At 44.7% G+C, this 15,650-nt stretch overlaps 1 protein-coding gene across 1 annotated transcript; it reads left to right on the top strand.

Annotated features, from left to right (window-relative positions):
• Positions 1–3,285: 3,285 nt before the first annotated feature.
• On the top strand, positions 3,286–15,605 carry LOC106560881 (WAP four-disulfide core domain protein 1). The gene is made up of 7 exons (XM_014124269.1): positions 3,286–3,877; positions 11,205–11,403; positions 11,583–11,666; positions 11,761–11,901; positions 11,982–12,032; positions 12,133–12,198; positions 14,368–15,605. Exons 1-6 carry the CDS (start codon positions 3,773–3,775, stop codon positions 12,195–12,197), a joined length of 645 nt encoding a protein of 214 aa, XP_013979744.1. The 5' UTR covers positions 3,286–3,772; the 3' UTR covers position 12,198; positions 14,368–15,605.
• Positions 15,606–15,650: the final 45 nt, after the last annotated feature.

Below are 15,650 nucleotides of genomic sequence, written 5' to 3'. Positions count from 1 at the left end.
GTGTGTGTGTGTGTGTGTGTGTGTGTGTGTGTGTGTGTGTGTGTGTGTGTGTGTGTGTGTGTGTGTGTGTGTGTGTGTGTGTGTGTGTGAGAGAAGAGAGAGGGAAAGGCTGGTGTAAATACAATACATGTGTGAGTGTGTGTGTTGCCTTGCTTAATCAGCATGCATCACAGAATATCTGTTTGCGATATCTCTCTACACTGCCTGGGAAAACCAATACGGTCACACTGTAACTTCAAACTGACACCCATATACATACACACTGTGTAACAAGCCCGAATAAGAATGAATTTAACGAACACAGAGACACTCAGCATAGTCAGGTCCTGTTGCATGTGAATGGGGCGCCCAGGTTCCGTGTCAAGGTTATCTGAGTCAAGTTTCTCTGTGCCCTTGCTGTAGAAGGGGACAAAGTGTTGTGCTGGTGGTAGGGTGGTAGACAGAGTGGAGTGTACTTGGGTTTAGGCTAGTGCAGGGATGGGCAAGTGACGAATGCAGAGGGGGATGTGGGGGAGGTTGGGCAGTCTGGGGTGACAGGTGACCGTGACAGGGGAAGTGACCCTCTAACCCAACAGTGCAGAAATGAGAGTGACTGTCATCTGCATTGAGCACAGCCACATGTCTACACTTAGCTGTCTCTAGTCTGGCTATAATCACTATGCCAATAAACACCACTCAACAAGTTTACCACTGCTGTGTTACGTGGTTATAATCAGCTTAAAGCGACAATCAACATGACCCAACCATCCTGTAATGAATGATCTGAGCTCCACATATTGTTGCATTATGGTTCTCTGAGGTATGTTATCATAGTTTTAGTTCCTAGCTCCATAATTTTTGGTTTTTGCTGTTATTACTGTAGCTACTGTATCACCTCCGCTATTGATGCAGTACCGTTCCTGGCAGGGAACATCCCATAGTTACATCATCAGGGGTCTTTATAGTAAAGCTACTTTCCCAACCCCATACCCCATACCCCATCCAGGCCCCACTGGCGACAGACAGGCATGTCTCTCTCTCGCTATTCTCTCTCTTCATTCTCTCTTTTGTGTTACTATAGCTTGGGCCCCATTGTGACATGGGCCTTGCTCCTGTAAAACTAATAATGATGGAGATTTGTGCAGGCTTAGCATTCTTTCCCCCTTTCAATGCAGGATACGGGAATGATGGGGGTTAGGGGGAGTTAGGGAGTGAGAAGGGTGAGGGTAATGTCCTAGTTTGAGAGGGAAAATGTTTTTTCACAGACAAGTGGCTCCTTCCCTGAAACACGCAACATGCTTTTATACTTTCTGGTTGACCGCCTACATCATCCTTTCAATATATAACCTTCTCAGGAATGCATAGTCAAGGCACTCCCAGGGACTTTCTTACAGTACAGGCGTGGCCAAAAGTTTTGAGAATGACACAAATATTAATTTCCACAAAGTGTGCTGCCTCAGTGTCTTTAGATATTTTTGTCAGATGTTACTATGGAATACTTAAATATAATTACAAGCATTTCATAAGTGTCAAAGGCTTTTATTGACAATTAAATGAAGTTAATGCAAAGAGTCAATATTTGCAGTGTTGACCCTTCTTTTTCAAGACCTCTGCAATCCGCCCTGGCATGCTGTCAATTAACTTCTGGGCCACATCCTGACTGATGGCAGCCCGTCAGAATTTGTGGGTTTTTGTTTGTCCACCGGCCTCTTGAGGATTGACCACAAGTTCTCAATGGGATGAAGGTTTTGGGAGTTTCCTGGCCATGGACCCAAAATATCAATGGTTTGTTCCCCGAGCCACTTAGTTATCACTTTTGCATTAAGGCAAGGTGCTCCATCATGCTAGAAAAGGCATTGTTCGTCACCAAACTGTTCCTGGATGGTTGGGAGAAGTTGCTCTCGGAGGATGTGTTGGTACCATTCTTTATTCATGGCTGTGTTCTTAGGCAAAATTGTGAGTGAGCCCACTCCCTTGGCTGAGAAGCAACCCCACACATGAATGGTCTCAGGATGCTTTACTGTTGGCATGACACAGGATTGATGGTAGCGCTCACCTTGTCTTCTCCGGACAAGCTTTTTTCCGGATGCCCCAAACAATCGGAAAGGGGATTCATCAGAGAAAATTACTTTACCCCAGTCCTCAGCAGTACCTTTTCAGAATATCAGTCTGTCCCTGATGTTTTTCCTGGAGTGAAGTGGCTTCTTTGCTGCCCTTCTTGACACCAGGCCATCCTCCAAAAGTCTTCGCCTCACTGTGCGTGCAGATGCACTCACACGTGCCTGCTGCCATTCCAGAGCAAGCTCTGTACTGGTGGTGCCCCGATCCCGCAGCTGAATCAACTTTAGGAGACGGTCCTGGTGCTTGCTGGACTTTCTTGGGCGCCCTGAAGCCTTCTTCACAACAATTGAACCGCTCTCCTTCAAGTTCTTGATGATCCGATAAATGGTTGCTTTAGGTGCAATCTTACTGGCAGCAATATCCTTGCCTGTGAAGCCCTTTTTGTGAAAAGCAATGATGACGGCACGTGTTTCCAAGCATAGTTGACAGAGGAAGAACAATGATTCCAAGCACTCCCCTCCTTTTGAAGCTTCCAGTCTGTTATTCGAACTCAATCAGCATGACAGAGTGATCTCCAGCCTTGTCCTTGTCAACACTCACACCTGTGTTAACGAGAGAATCACTGACATGATGTCAGCTGGTCCTTTTGTGGCAGGGCTGAAATGCAGTGGAAATGTTTTTGGGGGATTCAGTTCATTTGCATGGAAAAGACGGACTTTGCAATTAATTGCAATTCATCTGATCACTCTTCATAACATTCTGGAGTATATACAAATTGCCATCATACAAACTGAGGCAGCAGACTTTGTGAAAATTCATATTTGTGTCATTCTCAAAACTTTTGGCCACAACTGTATATCATGCATTTCCTATTTCCACAAATGAAACTCATTATGTAAAATGTATGCATACAACAATCATAACTGAATACAGGCATACATACACATTAACTCTAACATACAGTCCATACTGGAAATGTACTATATGCTGTCAGAATTAGCCCTCAATGTTTTTCCTACTCTCTTTACACATACAGTACATTCCCAAAGACAAATACTGTATACCCAAACTCAAGGATGGATGTCTCTCTCTCTCCATCTCTCTCTCTCTCTCTCTCTCTCTCTCTAGTTACAGACACATGGGGAAACAATATATCATTCTACACATCTTTCGGTCTTCTGTTCTCTCCCCTCCCTCCTTAGGGCTCCCTCCTCCCGCTCCCTCCCTCCCTCCTTCCCTCGCTCACTCATAGGCAGATGTGCTTGTCGTGCCAGCAGACTGATTTAACCCTCTCCTCAGAATAACTGATGCACAGACAGCTGCCTTTCACTTCCTCTCCTTGACTCCCCTAACTATTTCCCTCTTTCCTTTTCTCTCCACAGTAGCTCTATTCATTCTTTCTCCTCCTTTCCATTCCTCTTTCTGATTTTCCCTTGCAGTTTTCCCTGCTCAGACGGCTATAAAGACTTGTCCTGTAGCAGAGCTTGTGTAATCGCTGACTTCACAGGCATGAGAACAGGAGCCCCTGCCTCAACACCGGCCCAATAAGGAATACCAAGCACTGGACTGAACACCACAGCGTTGGAGGGAAGGACAAAACACAAGACATACAAAGAAAAACAGGCCACCTTTTCTAAACTCCAAGGAAGAAGGATACAATACAGAATACAAGGAGTGGCGGCAGAAGAGACAAAACAGTGTGAGGAGTACAGGAAGAGTTCAGCGTTAGACCATGCCTGGCTGTCATGTCCGGATACCGCTGGTGCTATGCATGCTGGTGCTGTCCTGTGGGTCAGGAGGCGCCCGGCGGATCAGGAAGAGAGGGCTTAACCAAAAGGTGGGGGTTAGTTAGAGCTGATATGAGTACCTACACTGTTGCTGCAGCAATGTGTGTGTGTGTGTGTGTGTGTGTGTGTGTGTGTGTGTGTGTGTGTGTGTGTGTGTGTGTGTGTGTGTGTGTGTGTGTGAGAGAGAGAGAGAGAGAGAAAGGCTGGTGTAAATACAATACATACTCTGTTTTAGCAGGGTGCAGAGGGGTGTAGTTTGAAGGTTTCACACTGAAAACAGTTTTGGAGCTGAGGTGAGAGGTGGGTGTTAACAGTGGTGTGACTATGTCTCTGTTGAAGAGCTCAGTAGAGGTGTGTATGTCTGAAGATAAACGTACTGAGTAATGTGCTTGAATTCTATAAAAAAAACTCTCACAAGATTACAAAATAGAAGGTACAGAGCAGGATGCGTGTGCGTGTGGTACGAGTGTATGTGTTTGTGTGAACCTGGTGTAAAGGATGTTAGGGTTATTGGGGCAGGAACTCAGTGGGCCTTAGCTCGTTAACTCAGCTCAGTGCAGGTTTGATTGATCATAGTTAACGAGGGCCGGTGCACTATGGTGCCCCCCTCTCTCTCTCTCTCCCTCTTTCTTTCTCTCGATCCCCTCCCTCACGACGGATGGCCAAACTGACATTCTTCAAGGACGCTGCTTCAAAGCCACTTTAATTGGAACATGCTGAGGTGGCCGTGACCTAATGCTTTATTCTCCTTCTCCCTCCAAGCCTTCCACCTCTTTCACTTCCATCACTCTCCATTCACAACTCCATGGCACCAGCATGTGCAACACCTGTTGCCTTCCCTTGCCTTTCTTTCTTTGTCTGAATAAGCCAGTAATGGTTGCAGGATGTTAGGTGAGCTTATCCGACTAGTTTAAATATGAGTTATCTTACCGTACAGTGGATGGCAGTCGGTTTCAGGTTTCAAGTTGTATTAGTCGTACAGTATGTACAGGATACACATGGTATACAACGTCCAACGAAATGGTTCCTTCTTGACAATGCATCAACAATAAGAAATAATAAAATATAAAAATATGAAGATAAAGTAAATGGTTCAGTAGAATATAATATTATAATAGAGGAAGGCACAATATATAGTCCATATTTACACGTGTATTGGGGAGGGTGGGGGGTCAGTATATAAACTGAGCAGTGTAATAAGTGTCTGGTAGCAGCAGTTGTGATGTGTGTGTAGCATGAATGTATGTATGTATGTCTCCGTGTGTCAGGAGGCGCCCGGCGGATCAGGAAGAGAGGGCTTAACCAAAAGGTGAGGGATAGTTAGAGCTGAAATGAGTACCTACACTGTTGCTGCAGCAGTGTGTGTATGTGTGTGTGTGTGTGTGTGTGTGCGTGCGTGCGTGCGTGTGTGGGCGTGTGCGTGTGCCCGCTATGGTGCGGAGAATCAGTGCAGGTGATCAGTCCAGTTCAAGTGTTCAGCAGTCTGATGGCTTGTTGATAGAAACTGTCTCTGAGCCTGTTTGTATCAGACCTCATCCTTTGATACCTTCTGCCCGATGGTAAGGGATCCAGAAGTGCTTGTCGGTCGAAGGAAATTATTGCCCGGACATTCTGAGCAAACAAATTCGAACAGGAACCAACAAGACGCGCACCCTCCTCAGTGCTGCAATCTTATCTTGTCCCCTCAGGTCAGTAGTCGTAGTGTAGTGCTGGCTCAGATTAGTCCAGAACTGGGGCACTGGGTCACCTCAGGTCAGTAGTCGTAGTGTAGTGCTGACTCAGATTAGTCCAGAACTGGGGCACTGGGTCAAATCCTTCTGGCACTTTGCTCCGCTGTAATTGCAGCTTAAACTGCAAAGTTCATAAGTGCCAAAGTTCTTGAGTGAGATGACTCAAATTAACTGGACTGTTTAATTAAATGATTTCATGTCATTGCCAGGCAGCCCCCAGTGACCCCTCTCCATTAGAGTGCCCACAGAGTGGTGTTTAATGGCTGAGGCAGGAACTCAGTATTGACTGCATGGACACCTTGTTGTGAGGCCATTTATAAGCTATTGTCAATATCATTGCCCTTGTCATTCAATCATCACACAGCTTTTGAAAGCCCTGGCATCGTATTCATGTAAACCCTTCCAGTGTGCTTAGTCTTAGCAATAGCAGCACTATGGTTTCATGAAGGCTGTGTGAGAAGTGGAGGAGTGACAGACAGTCATGCAGAAGACTGACCACAGAGAAACAGAGCATGGCCATTGTCACAGAGGGGCTCCTGTGTGAGAGCAGCAGACAGAGGGAGGGGAGAGATGGGAGAGGTGCAGGAGGCAGAGGGGCACAGGGTGCAGCTCTCTTTCTCCCTACAGACCAGCAAAGTAGAATGAGCAGTTCGCCAGCACAGCCGGCCAGCACAGCCGGCCAGCACAGCCAGAAACATGCAAACATTCTGCTAGCGTGGGGAGAGCATTTCAATAACCACAGCTGCCACTGCTTAGACAGCACCCAGAGAATGTTGATGCAAATTTTGGAGTAACACTCCTGTTATTGTGTCCCATCCAGGGGGATATAGTCTACTTCTGACATGTGTCTGGGCATGTTCATGAAGTTCTGAACTGTACTAAATCTGTACAGTTCCATTCATTTCCCTCGATGGGGACAGGCTTTTGTCAGGCTCTGAAATTAGATTGGCCCTGTAGATGCTCAGAAAATCCTTGGCCTTCCTGTTCTGTTTGTGCTCTGGGCCGTCTGCCTTGGCCTCTCTCAGCATTTTATGTCCTCCCCAGGTGATTCTCACACCTCTGTTTACCATCTCACAGCTACAGCTCTTTATCCATGGTAGCTATAAGGGAATGAATCCCATGGAATTGGGCTGTCTGTGTGCTAAAACGTCAGAACGAACCGAATTGGAACAGGCATCCTAACTTTGCACATTCCAGCATTGTGGCCAAGTTCATTTACAGTATAGGCTATTCCAAGATGGCTGGACTCAATATAGCAGATAATCCCTCTATTGTAGCCAGTAAATACCACTCTGTCTATGAGTAGGACAAAAATCTAAAATATTCGTAACAAATACAAAACATATGGCCTTGCCATATAGTAATATATTGGAAGAAATATTCTGGAAGAAATCCACGGGAGGTAAGGTATGTTTTATACTTGGTTTGAGTATACTGCTGGGTAGGTCATAGTTAATACACTTAGCCCACTGGCAGAGGTGGTCAGGTGATGTGGACTTTGATAGGCATTCTGAACGTTAATCCCAGTCAGATGATGTGAGCATGGTCTGGACATTACTGTACACCCTCAACTAGATTCAGCCGCAGGCCGATTTTTTCATGAGTGGATGGGTCAGGAACATAGCTACAATTAATTTATAGACTGCAAATTGACTGCAAGAAGCCCAAACAGATATAATATCTGACTAAAACATAATTTCACCACCTCCCCAGCATTTGTCTGGCTACACTCCATCTCTTTATAGACTAAGGTCAGACCCTGCCAGCTGTCAATCAGAGTCGGTGCAGGAAATGAACTAAGTGCCCAGGGGCCACAGAAAGTCTAGAGCAAGGCTGGTCTAGAGACCTTTCACGGCACAGGAGAACTCTGCATGAAAGAGGCTGGATAATGCATGCAGTTGTATTACATGAGAAAGGAGGCTGGATAATACATGTAGTTAGTTGTATTACATGAGAAAGGAGGCTGGATAATACATGTAGTTAGTTGTATCACATGAGAAAGGAGGCTGGATAATACATGTAGTTAGTTGTATTACATGAGAAAGGAGGCTGGATAATGCATGTAGTTGTATTACATGAGAAAGGAGGCTGGAGAATACATGTAGTTGTATTACATGAGAAAGGAGGCTGGAGAATACATGTAGTTGTATTACATGAGAAAGGAGGCTGGATAATACATGTAGTTGTATTACATGAGAAAGGAGGAGATACCGATCCAAATAGCATGGCCATAAGTATGACTAGCATGAAATAATCAGTGCAATCCATTTGAGCTGTATGACAGTATCACATTACACATAGTCACTGGAGAGGCTGTATGGTGTGCTTCCTGGAGTTCTCGGAATCAGGAAGTGTCAGATCTAAGAACTAGATACAATACAGACCTCAATGGCCTGATCCCAGTTTACATCGCAGTCTGGAGCCAAATTTGGTTTCTGATTGCTTTAGACCACAGCTGTAGCGCTCAGCTTTGAAATCCCTGCTCTGGAAGACAAAGCTCCCAGTAAACACCGGTATAACAGGGCTGCCGGCATCTCTGTGGCCCAACAGGAAGATACCAATAAACAATAAATAAACAATGTGGGACTGAACATCAAACAGACACACGCAGCACGGCACAGTGCATCACAGGGTAGGGCAGCTTGGCACTCAGACAGACAGACTAATAGACTGACAGACTGGATCCAGACACTACTTCCTCTGGTACTGAGATCTGAGGGGAAACGATGGGAACTGAGCATATAATGAACCATGGTCACTGTAACTCACATTATCCATTCACAGAGATAATCAGTCTCATTCTTGTACTTTGAACCTGGAGTTGCATTTGTAAAGATATAGGATGACATGAGGATAAAAGTGAATGGCCTACTTTGCGTCCCATAATTATGTGTTTATAGGATTAGAATCATTTTGTAGACAACAGCATTATGACATTTGATTGGCTTCTCTTTGACTTTTCCACTGGTTTTGAGATACTATAGGTTAGGTTAATATGACTAGGCCTAGAAACTCTCAGGAGACAGACAGTCAGAAGATCTGAGAGATGCCTGTTCCAATCTGGCCAACGTAGACCATGTCTGCTAAAAGCACAAATTCTCAGAATGAAGAGAACCCTGATGAAGTCAAGAGCACAAAAGATTAACTTTAAGGAAGGTGAATCACTGTAAAGTACATAAACAATCTGGAAGTGGTCCTAAGACGTAGTCAATTGGCGTCAAATCAAGATCAATACCCTAACCAAGGCACAGCCTGAGGACGCACTGTGGTCACACTGACAGGGAGGGCCAGAAAGTAGTGCCCCTATGTGTTGCCACGCCAACGCCACAAGTTGATTCAGTCACTGAGCTGTGGTGAGAACCAGCACCCCACCCACCATGCTGGCAGCTGATGAAGCAAACGATTTGTGTGTTTATTACAAATACGCATTCTGTGTGTCACAAACACCCATACCAAACATTTGCTTTCATTTTTACGGTTGATTTGGAAGAGCAGTTGCTTAGTCTGCCATATAAACAGTGCAGTTTTAACAATTCTGTGCAGTCTGCAAGCGCATTAACTACTTAGTGAGAGGGCATCCACTTCGTGAGCAGCAGGATGCACACCTGAATTTACAGTCTCTGCTATGGAGCTCCATGCTATAGATGAGCTTTGGTTCTCTCTTGGCCAGACAATGCGGAACATTTGCATTCTGATTAACTACTCCTTGATGAAGGATGATAGAGGAGAGGAATTTGTATTGGCAGCGTGAGCCTCCCAGATTGAGTCTGGTTGGCACCGTACAATACTTCAACTGCAACTGGAAACCTGACCTCACTGGATCTGCTGATGGGCCAGAGCAGCTCCTCTGTGAAATAACACTAGAAAATAGGAAAGTGGTGTGGTTAAATGCACATCACATACAGTGACCACAAACCTAAATAAACCTACGCTTGACCTATGACCTCCTCCAGAGCTCACAGGAAGTGCAGCCTCTAATGGGCGAAGTTCAGCACATGGGTGCATGGAAATAGTTGTAGCTTATTGAACCAAGCAAAGCAGTAAGCACAGTCATGGCTGTATTACAGATCTGATTATGTAAGTGTTTCACAAGCTCTTTACAAGCAATCACAGACCACCACTGTTCAGGAGAGGGGGAGAATGTGTGTGGCTTTGAGGCACAATCACAGACCACCACAGTTCAGGAGAGGTGGAGAATGTGTGTGGGTTTGAGACACAATCACAGACCACCACTGTTCAGGAGAGGGGGAGAATGTGTGTGGGTTTGAGGCACAATCACAGACCACCACAGTTCAGGAGAGGTGGAGAATGTGTGTGGGTTTGAGACACAATCACAGACCACCACTGTTCAGGAGAGGGGGAGAATGTGTGTGGGTTTGAGGCACAATCACAGACCACCACTGTTCAGGAGAGGTGGAGAATGTGTGTGGGTTTGAGGCACAATCACAGACCACCACTGTTCAGGAGAGGGGGAGAATGTGTGTGGGTTTGAGGCACAATCACAGACCACCACTGTTCAGGAGAGGTGGAGAATGTGTGTGGATTTGAGGCACAATCACAGATCACCACTGTTCAGGAGAGGTGGAGAATGTGTGTAGGTTTGAGGCAGGCAGGACCTCCTTGACCTCCTCCTTAAAGCTCCGCCTTATCTCAGCTCACTGGTCACAATAACAACACTCACCCGTAGCACACGCTCCAGCAGGTATATCTCACTGGTCATCCCCAAAGCCAACACCTCCTTTGGCCGACCTTTCCTTCAACTTCTCTGCTGCCAATGACTGGAACGAATTGCAAAAATCGCTGAAGCTGGAGACTTATATTTCCCTCACTAACTTTAAACATCAGCTATCTGAGCAGCTAACCGATCGCTGCAGCTGTACATAGCCCATCTGTAAATAGCCCACCCAATCTACCTACCTCATCCCCATATTGTTATTTACTTTTCTGCTCTTTTGCACACCAGTACTTCTACTTGCACATCATCATCTGCTCATCTATCACTCCAGTGTTAATTTGCTGAACTGTAATTACTTTGCCACTATGGCCTATTTATTGCCTTACCTCCTCACGCCATTTGCACACACTGTATATAGACTTTCTTTTTTTTCTATTGTTTTATTGACTATACGCTTGTTTATTCCATTCCATTCTGTTGTTTGTGTCGCACTGCTTTGCTTTATCTTGGCCAGGTCGCAGTTGTAAATGAGAACTTGTTCTCAACTAGCCTACCTGGTTAAATAAAGGTGAAATAAATAAAAAATATATATTTTAAAAAATTGACAGTGTATCACATATGGAGATCTCTGGCTCATGTTCACAGCCCTATTTCCCTCCTTATTGAATTACTCTTCAATTCTTCATCCCCCCACATGTTGAGTACTGACAGGCACGACAGCTACATAACACTGAAAACATAACAAATAGAAGAAGCTGATGGAAAAAGTTGCAACAAGTATGTTACAAAAATCAGTTACTGCCACCTGCTGGTCAAAAGGATAGTACAAGTACACTTACCATTATTTATCTTTGTAGGCCTACTGTAGCTATTATGTTGGAAATGATCCAGGTCTCTTTATATTTCAGTCTCAGGATAATAGATCGCAAATTTCTGTGCAAACAATAAAGTAATTATCTTATCTCCTCTCAGGACTATGAGTATCCGAACCAGCAGTCCCAGTCCACCCAGCACCAAAAGAACGACCGCTGCCCACCCCCACCTCAGATGCTGCCGGAGCGGGCCTGCGAGGTGCCCGGCTGCCGCTCTGACTCAGAGTGTGAGCGCCACAAACGCTGCTGTTACAACGGCTGCATCTACGCCTGTCTGGAATCAGTGCAGCCACCACCAGGTAAGCACCATAGATCTAGTATACAGTACACAAAACCATACTTATCAACCCATTTGACAACACACATGGTCATATATAGCGTGAGCATGGTTCTAACCATTGGCACAAGGATATGCAGTAAAGTACTGAAGATATAATTAGGATCAAACTTTCCAATGACGCGTGTTTGTGTTGATCAGTGCTGGACTGGCTGGTTCAACCCAAGCCTCGGTGGCTGGGAGGGAATGGCTGGCTTCTAGACGGTCCAGAGGAGGTACTGCAGGGTGAGTAGCCTGGAACCATTAAACCCACCTGAACTCTACATCATCAGTATGTGTATTTAGTTGACCTCTGACCTGTGTGCCACCTTCCCTCTAGCGGAGGCATGCAGCACCACAGAGGATGGGGACGAGCCCCTTCACTGTCCCACCGGCTACGAGTGCCACATCATCAACCAAGGAAACCCCGCTGTTGGCATCCCCAACAGAGGACAGTGCATCAAGTCACGTGGTAACTCTGGTAAGGTCAGATTCAGTCAACACTCATTCGATGGAGTTCTAACTGCCATAAACTAACTGGAGGTGCTCTTTCTCTTCCAGATGGACGTCCCATGAGGCAAAAGTCCTACAAGGACTATAAGGATTACTTGGGTAGGTGTGATGATCAACTGTCCTGTATACTCAATCATTATACTGCATTTGGATCAACTACTGGGGTCTCTTTCACACGCCTGTCATTTCTCCACCATAGGAACTGGAAGCAGCTCTAATAATGCTGTGGCCTATGAGAAACACCAGCACAAACATCTGGGATGAGGTAGGTCTTACTGGGATAGAAAACTAGATCTAGATGGCATTTAGAAAAACAAAGGGACAGAATATAGCCTATATTATTTTGTATTTATTTTGTTTTTTTAGGGGTAGCCTATATTATATAGCCTATATTATTTGCGAGGGCTGAGAATTACCAGGGACCTCACTATATGATATCACGATATTTAGGTGCCAATAAAATATGTATTACGATTTGATGTTCCAAAGATATTGCTCTCCATATGTCTGCTGCAGAGAGACTAGAGAGAGCATAAGTGCATTTGCTTTGATCAGTCATGGAAATAAAAGTGCTGAAAACATGTTGGCTCACTATTTTAAAAGATGGAGAAGAAGCTATAGGGTGAAAAATACAAGCATTTTGGCACAGGTACAGACGATTTAGCGGCAGCTAAAAATATATATTGTCCCAAATAATATTGCTCTACGTAACAGTATCGATTTTCCCCTCATCAAAATGTTTTTCCTATGCCAGAGCTATCAAAGAAAAATCTAACAAGCTACAATCATTTCTGACAAAAAGTATTTGATCCCCTGCTGATTTTGTACGTTTGCCCACTGACAAAGAAATGATCAGTCTATAATTTTAATGGTAGGTTTATTTGAACAGTGAGAGACAGAATAAAAAATAAAAAAACGCATGTCAAAAATGTTATGAATTGATTTGCATTTTAATGGAGGGAAATAAGTATTTGACCCCCTCTCAATCAGAAAGATTTCTGGCTCTCAGGTGTCTTTTAGACAGGTAACGAGCTGAGATTAGGAGCACACTCTTAAAGGGAGTGCTCCTAATCTCAGCTTGTTACCTGTATAAAAGACACCTGCCCACAGATGCAATCAATCAGATTCCAAACTCTCCACCATGGCCAAGACCAAAGAGCTATCCAAGGATGTCAGGGACAAGATTGTAGACCTACACAAGGCTGGAATGGGCTACAAGACCATCGCCAAGCAGCTTGGTCAGAAGGTGACAACAGTTGGTGCGATTGTTCGCAAATGGAAGAAACACAAAAGAACTGTCAATCTCCCTCGGCCTGGGGCTCCATGCAAGATCTCACCTCGTGGAGTTGCAATGATCATGAGAATGGTGAGGAATCAGCCCAGAACTACACGGGAGGATCTTGTCAATGATCTCAAGGCAGCTGGGACCATAGTCACCAAGAAAACAAATTGGTAACACACTACGCCGTGAAGGACTGAAATCCTGCAGCGCCCGCAAGGTCCCCCTGCTCAAGAAAGCACATATACATGCCCGTCTGAAGTTTGCCAATGAACATCTGAATGATTCAGAGGACAACTGGGTGAAAGCATTGTGGTCAGATGAGACCAAAATGGAGCTCTTTGGCATCAACTCAACTCGCCGTGTTTGGAGAAGGAGGAATGCTGCCTATGACCCCATGAACACCATCTCCACCGTCAAACATGGAGGTGGAAACATTATGCTTTGGGGGTGTTTTTCTGCTAAGGGGACAGGACAACTTCACCGCATCAAAGGGACGATGGACGGGGCCATGTATCGTCAAATCTTGGGTGAGAACCTCCTTCCCTCAGCCAGGGCATTGAAAATGGGTTGTGGATGGGTATTCCAGCATGACAATGACCCCAAACACACAGCCAAGGCAACAAAGGAGTGGCTCAAGAAGAAGCACATTAAGGTCCTGGAGTGGCCTAGCCAGTCTCCAGACCTTAATCCCATAGAAAATCTGTGGAGGGAGCTGAAGGTTCGAGTTGCCAAACGTCAGCCTTGAAACCTTAATGACTTGGAGAAGATCTGCAAAGAGGAGTGGGACAAAATCCCTCCTGAGATGTGTGCAAACCTGGTGGCCAACTACAAGAAACGCCTGACCTCTGATTGCCAACAAGGGTTTTGCCACCAAGTACTAAGTCATGTTTTGCAGAGGGGTCAAATACTTATTTCCCTCATTAAAATGCAAATCAATTTATAACATTTTTGACATGCGTTTTTCTGGATTTTTTTGTTGTTATTCTGTCTCTCACTGTTCAAATAAACCTACCATTAAAATTATAGACTGATCATTTCTTTGTCAGTGGGCAAATGTACAAAATCAGCAGGGGATCAAATACTTTTTTCCCCTCACTGTAAATGCTGATACTCATCACAACAGATCAATGTCTTTCTCGTATCCCTCCTTAGAGCATCGGATACCTCTCCACAGAACCTCAGCTATCAGAGCCCAGATACCAAACCTCTCATCAACAGAACACAACCAAACCAGACCTGGTAACCTCACGGTGCGTTACATCTCATGTCTGGCCTGGGAAAAGGATGAAAACAAGCCTACATTTCCTACCTCTTCTCTAGCTGGTATACTCAATTTTGTTGTAATAATGGTCCAGGCAGGGTTAACCCACTACTTTGAGAGATTTACACACACACACACAAAACGTGTTGTGATTTAGTCATGGGTTAGGAATAATGGCATTATGGTTGAAACAGAAAGGTATAAGACACAGTAAACATCGAAGCACTTTTCTTTCCATCTCAAACTGGGAAATAAAACATGCCATTATTCTATACACTAAGTAGATCCACTGCAAAACACTCCACAACCAGACACACACCTGCCACCTAGGCAGACCAACGCTGATCTTTCTCCCACTAATAAGTATTTTCACCAATCAGATCAGCTCTGAAAAATATCTGTGAAAAGAAATGTGATTGCTCAAAACTAGTGGAAAAAATATCAAAATTGGGCTGCCTGTGTAAACCCAGCCATTGAATCCTAACCTGAGGCCCATTGAGGGCTGGTCAATAGGAAATAAGAACCATGTGCTGCTGTTGGCCCGCTCACCTTCAGGCGAGCAGGATGAAGGTCCCATAAACACACAGGATTTATGGCTATCAGACTGAAACCCAGAAACCGATCCAGAAACAGCTGGTGGTCAACCAGAACCACAAACAGACTCCATACATTCATGTAATAACTTCACAACAGCCCTCCACTCTACTGACAGCTTGAACAAAGCCTGTCTGTCTATCATAGTGGGAGAGCAATCTAGGCCTTACACCAATGATCACATCATTTATCAGAACATCGGAGAGTTCAAACTAGCAAAAGTGAATCAAATTGATCCTGTTCCATACAGTATTTTCACAAAAATGTGCTTTAGTATAATAAAAAGTGAGTGTTTAGGAGTCCACGTCAAGTATCCATGTCTGTATTTGAGTACTATATGAAATGGTGCTCAGTTTCAAGGCTGCCTCTTCTAACAGGAGAATAAGCTGGTCTACACACAAAGACTGAATTCCACAATTAATAAGCTAGAGGTATGAACAAGATGTAACTCTGAGTGAAACAGTGATATCCAAATGTTGTCAAACTGGTGCTGTAATGTTGCTTTGTGTATTCTAAATAAACTTTGTTTGAGGTATGCTCAGGTATTTACATGAATGTACAGACCTAAATAACTGAGAAA

This window comes from Salmo salar, chromosome ssa10, assembly GCF_905237065.1.
Source record: "Salmo salar chromosome ssa10, Ssal_v3.1, whole genome shotgun sequence".
Lineage (NCBI taxonomy): Eukaryota > Metazoa > Chordata > Actinopteri > Salmoniformes > Salmonidae > Salmo > Salmo salar.
Note: the sequence above shows the minus strand (reverse complement) of the source record. Positions and strands in the feature narration are given on the sequence as shown.